At 52.6% G+C, this 4639-nt stretch overlaps 1 protein-coding gene across 1 annotated transcript in view; it reads right to left on the bottom strand.

Moving 5' to 3' along the window:
- Tpcn1 (two pore segment channel 1) overlaps positions 1-4320 on the bottom strand; it is a 52781-nt gene extending 48461 nt beyond the window's left edge. Inside the window, exons 1-2 of the mRNA XM_048785672.1 lie at positions 4150-4320; positions 1256-1486 (exon numbers count right to left, since the gene is read on the bottom strand). Coding sequence (XP_048641629.1) covers positions 1256-1367 — 112 coding nt within the window. The 5' untranslated portion in view covers positions 1368-1486; positions 4150-4320. The remainder of the gene's footprint in view (positions 1-1255; positions 1487-4149) is intronic.
- Positions 4321-4639: the final 319 nt, after the last annotated feature.

Below are 4639 nucleotides of genomic sequence, written 5' to 3'. Positions count from 1 at the left end.
AAGAAGGAAGAGGGGGAGGGGAGGAGGAGGAGGAAGAGGAGCAGGAGCAGGAGGAGGAGGAACAGGAGGAGGAGGAAATGTGGGGAGACGGGAAAGAAACCCAAGGCAGATTGTCCTAAGTTCAAATCTCTGCTCAACCACTTGCCAGCTCTGTGGCCTTGGCAAAGTTACTCCACCTCTCTGAACCTTGGTTTCTAACCCAGTGAAACAGGGAGCATTCTGTACCTTGCAAGGGGATCTTAGAAAGAAAACAGCTGGAGCCAGAAATTGGAGCCACTGCTTTCTTGGCCTGGTGGCGCTAAAGGGAGATGTGGCGTGTGTGCTAACCCTCCTTCAGAGGCCAGCCCCGCCACCCCAGATGGGGGTGAGCATGCTGCAGTAAAGACAGGCCTGTTGGTGGGGAACACCCATGCCCCCAGTGACAATGCTCTCCTTCACGTCCCGGAGTGGTGGCTGAGCTCTCTCACCCAGCTGCGTCTCCTCTGGACAAAGGAGATGGGAGAGCCAGGCTCGGGTGGCCTGGTTGCAAGTGGGAACAAGGGCAGACGGTGTTCGTTGGCTCAGGAGCCCTGACACCTTAGGAGCCTGCTGGAAAGGCCAGTTATTCTAAGCATCTGAGCTGCAGCCTGCGCAGAGACAGCAGGCGCCTTCGGGAGCAGGACCAGAATGCATCTGAAGGCCTCTCGCTCTGCCAGAGACTCACTTAAAATTTTAAAAATTTAAAGCTCACCACCTCTCTGGGGTTCGCACTGTGCTAGGCTTTGGTTCCGAGGAGGACAGAGTAAAACCCCAAACCCTCAAATCAATGGACAGCGATCGATGCACCCCCTCCACCCTGCCTGGGCTTCGCAGGGACTGAGCGGGAGCCGAGAGAAGCAGTCAGCGCTGCTCCTCCTGCCAATGGTTCCAGATTGGGACAGACGGAGGCTGATGTCGAAATCTGTTTCTTTTTTTAACAAGGAATGGGACAGGGAAGCTGGCCAAGGAGCAGGTTGGCCCAAGGTCCCTGCCAAGCACCCATGGACAAAAAGCCAAGGCACTGCAGGTGTTGGGAGGGGGTGGCCAAGGCCCACTGGGCTCCGGGAGGCACACAGACCCCTGCCTGGGCTCCACAATGGTGGGGCTGTGGCACCAGAAGCCTCAAGTGCGGGGCCAGGTGAAGGGCACTTGCCTCTTCTAGCAGACCAAGGCCCACGTCATCTGTCACCCTGAAATCGAAAAGCCCTGGTCCCCGCCGTTCAGTCCACCGTCTTACTTTTGCTGGGCAGCTCCTCTTGACCCAGGCCGTTGGAGGGAGCCAGAGGGGCACTGCCACCCTCATCCAAGGTCAGGATGAGGGGCACGTCGTCATCTAAGCTCACGGCCATGGTCTCCTCCCTGAGGTCCTCAGGAGGCAATGGCCAGGGCTTCACACAGCTGCTCTTTCACAGCCACTGAGCCAGAGGTGCTTCTCAGAACCTCCTCCATGAGGGGCATCTTCTAGAGTCTGGAGAATAAAAAAGAAAGACAATTATTAAAACGTAGCCAGAGAGGACGAATGTGTTCTGGATTTGGTATTGGTGATGGCGGCACGACCCCATGACTGCCCTCGAAACCACTGAATTATGGAGGCTGTGGTAAACGCGCAGTGCGTGAACTATTATCTCGATTTAAAAATAGTCACAAAAGTGTCATCGCTTTATGACACGGGGAAGGGCAGCCACAGAATGAAAAGTGCAGTTAGGGGAATGACATCTGGAGAGTGAGATAGGGCTGACCGGTTCCACCTCCACGCCTCTTCACACTTAGCTGGGTGTGACTGTTGTAAAGATTTTGAAGACAAAAAAAAAAAAGCATTAAAATAATTAGTACTTAATACTCAATGAGTATATCCTCTGTACAAGTAAAAGTCAACTGAAGCCTCATAATCACCCTAGGGATAGGTACAATTACTATGACAGTTGCAGAAGGGGACACTTCAGGCACAGAGAGGTTAAATAACTTTCCTAAGAACACACAGCTAGAACGCCAAGCTTTGAACCGTGCAGCATCACCCCAATCCCATATTCCCAGGAGGCTACAACTCCTCCAAGTCCCCAAGCTCTTGTAGTTAGGCAGCACCTAACTTCAATACTAATGAAGAGTTAGCATGACAGGTCATCACTTTTTTTTTCTTTTTAACTAACAACTTCAAGATTGGTTTTACTAAGCAGCCTCTGAGACACACACACTCTCAAGATTACTCTGGACCATGTGGTAAGCAACATACTCCCTTCTCATACAGACACTGTTCTCCTAAGATTTAGATGCTTGAGGAGGAAAGAAAAGAGGAAAGTAATTTTTTTTTTAAATGATGTCCATATCACTCAGCAGAAGTACTCATCCCTAACTCCCAATTTAAAACACTCAGATCTAGCCTGTTAGAGTTTCTATTTATACCTCCCCATTTCCGCCTAGGAGGGCCAAAAGAAATGCAGACTCAGCAGATCCATCTAAAGACCTTTGAACTTGAAAATCGAGTAGCAAGATCTTTCCTCGACTGTGACCTCTGAGCTCAATCAACATTGCCTCCAGATGGACCCCCTGAATGGCAACTGGGCAATTGTCTTTAATGAATCACCAAATACCTCTGAGCAGATCTCTGTGCATCACAGGGGAACAGCACATCTTTTTTAAAACAAGGAGGCAGAAGTAGATGGCTAAGCCTGTAGCTCTCCGCCCTGCAGACTTCCTGTGACAGGATTTTTTTTTTTAAAGTTTCCCCAGATCTGGGGATTGTTTGCTTTTAGATCTCACTAGAGGGAAGCAGAAGAGGAAATCTCAAATGAGACCCTACCTAATATTAGGCTGTCTTAAGAATGATGCTTCATTTTGGTTTTGGTTCAACATTTTTTTTTCTTTTCTTTTCTTTTTTTTTTTTTTCCTTTTTGGTGCTAGGCCTCAAATATGCTAAGCACATGTTCTACCACTGAGCTGTATCCTCAGTCTCTGTTTTAACTTTATATCATGGATATTCTCAAACAAAAGTAGAAAGAATATATTAAAGAACTTCCTTGTAGACATTTCTCAGCTTTGATAATTATCTCTCTGTTATTACTTTGAAGACAGGAGACTATTAACCCTCTCAACTCATCAAGGAGAGGTTTCTAAACTTTGTCACGACAAAGTATCATCACAGCGAGTAGTGTTTGTGTTTTAGCTGTTTAACACACGCATGCATTGCCCTAGCTCAGTGGCTCTCAACTGGGGTGATGTGGCCCAGGGAACACTAACAAGTTCTGGAGACATTTTGATTGTCATAAATTGGGAGTGATTGTTAGTAAGCAGAGGCCAGGGGTACCACTGAGCAGCCTATAATGCATAGCTGAGACCCCACACACCCACAAAAAGGATCATGAGGCTCAAAATGTGGACAGTACTGCTGCCGACAAATTCTAACACCCCTCTTTACAGATTTGGAAACTGGGTCTTAGATTGGTCAACTTGCCCAACTCCCTAAACAGCAAGGAAAGTTGTGGCAGCCAGATTTCAATTCAGGCAGTCTGAATTCAGGGACTCTCCCTGCTTAAACCTTACCTTTTCCTCCCAGAACCGGTTCCCCAATTTGAATTCTAACCCATCATTTTACAGAGAGAAAAATGAGGCCCAGAGAGGGGAAGGGAATTGTCCAAGGTCACACAGTGGACCCGCAGAGCTGGAACTCGGGACTCCGGGGTCCTAGTCCACTGCTCCTTCCACAGGCTCCGACTCTCCCTCTACAGAGCACCCGAAAGGTCACCCCTGGAGAAAGGGGACACTGAGTTGGCCAACACCGGCCGTCCGCTGGGGCAGCCTGCCCCAGGCACGAGTCTCCCGCGGGGTCACCTGGGGACTGCGGGGAGATGAGCGGGCTGAGGAAGGAAGAGGCAGGAGCGCCAGCTCCCGGTGCTCCAGGCTCCCATCAGGGTCCCCACGCGAGGGTCGCCCCAGGAAGCGGGAGGCAAAAGGGGTGCAAAGTGCCAGCCCAGGATGGAAGGGAGAAGCACCGCGGCGACTTCCCCGAGGTCGCCCTGAACCCCCCTGTCCCCACCCACACCCGCTGCCCTGCCGCGACCCCTCACTCCGGCAACCTTTGACCCCCAACCCCTGCCCTCTCCCTCGGGCCAAGCCCCCGCACCCTTGGATTCTTACACGCGCCGCCCCAGGAACCCGGACCGCACACCGGCGTCTGCACCGCGCAACCCAGCCCGCCGGCGCCGCCACCAGAGCCCCGAGTCCAGAGCTGTTGCAGCCGCCACCGCCACCGCCACTTGAGCTGCTGCCACCACAGCAGCTGCGCCAGCTCTCCGATCCGCCGCCTACCGGCCCCTCAACCCCGCCGGCCCGCCCCGTTTCCCTTCCGCCGTAGCCTATTGGCCACCCGGGCTGCCAGATGAGCTCTGATTGGTCAAGCCTCGCGTCCTTCCGCAGTTCTCGCCCACTGCTGGCGCCGGACTCGCCGCCCGCCTCTCTGGGAGGAGGCGGAACAAAGAAGCTCCGCCTCCCTCCCCCTCCCCTACTCTCCGCGTTACTCGCTCGGCCCGAACCCGAGGGAGTCCCAGGTCTTTCAATTGGTGGAACGTCAGAGAGACGACGATCCTGATTGGTCAGAACTCAGGAGGTGGAGCGGACAGAGAGAAAC

This window comes from Marmota marmota, unplaced genomic scaffold (genome assembly GCF_001458135.2).
Source record: "Marmota marmota marmota unplaced genomic scaffold, marMar, whole genome shotgun sequence".
Classification (NCBI taxonomy): Eukaryota; Metazoa; Chordata; class Mammalia; order Rodentia; family Sciuridae; genus Marmota; species Marmota marmota.
Note: the sequence above shows the minus strand (reverse complement) of the source record. Positions and strands in the feature narration are given on the sequence as shown.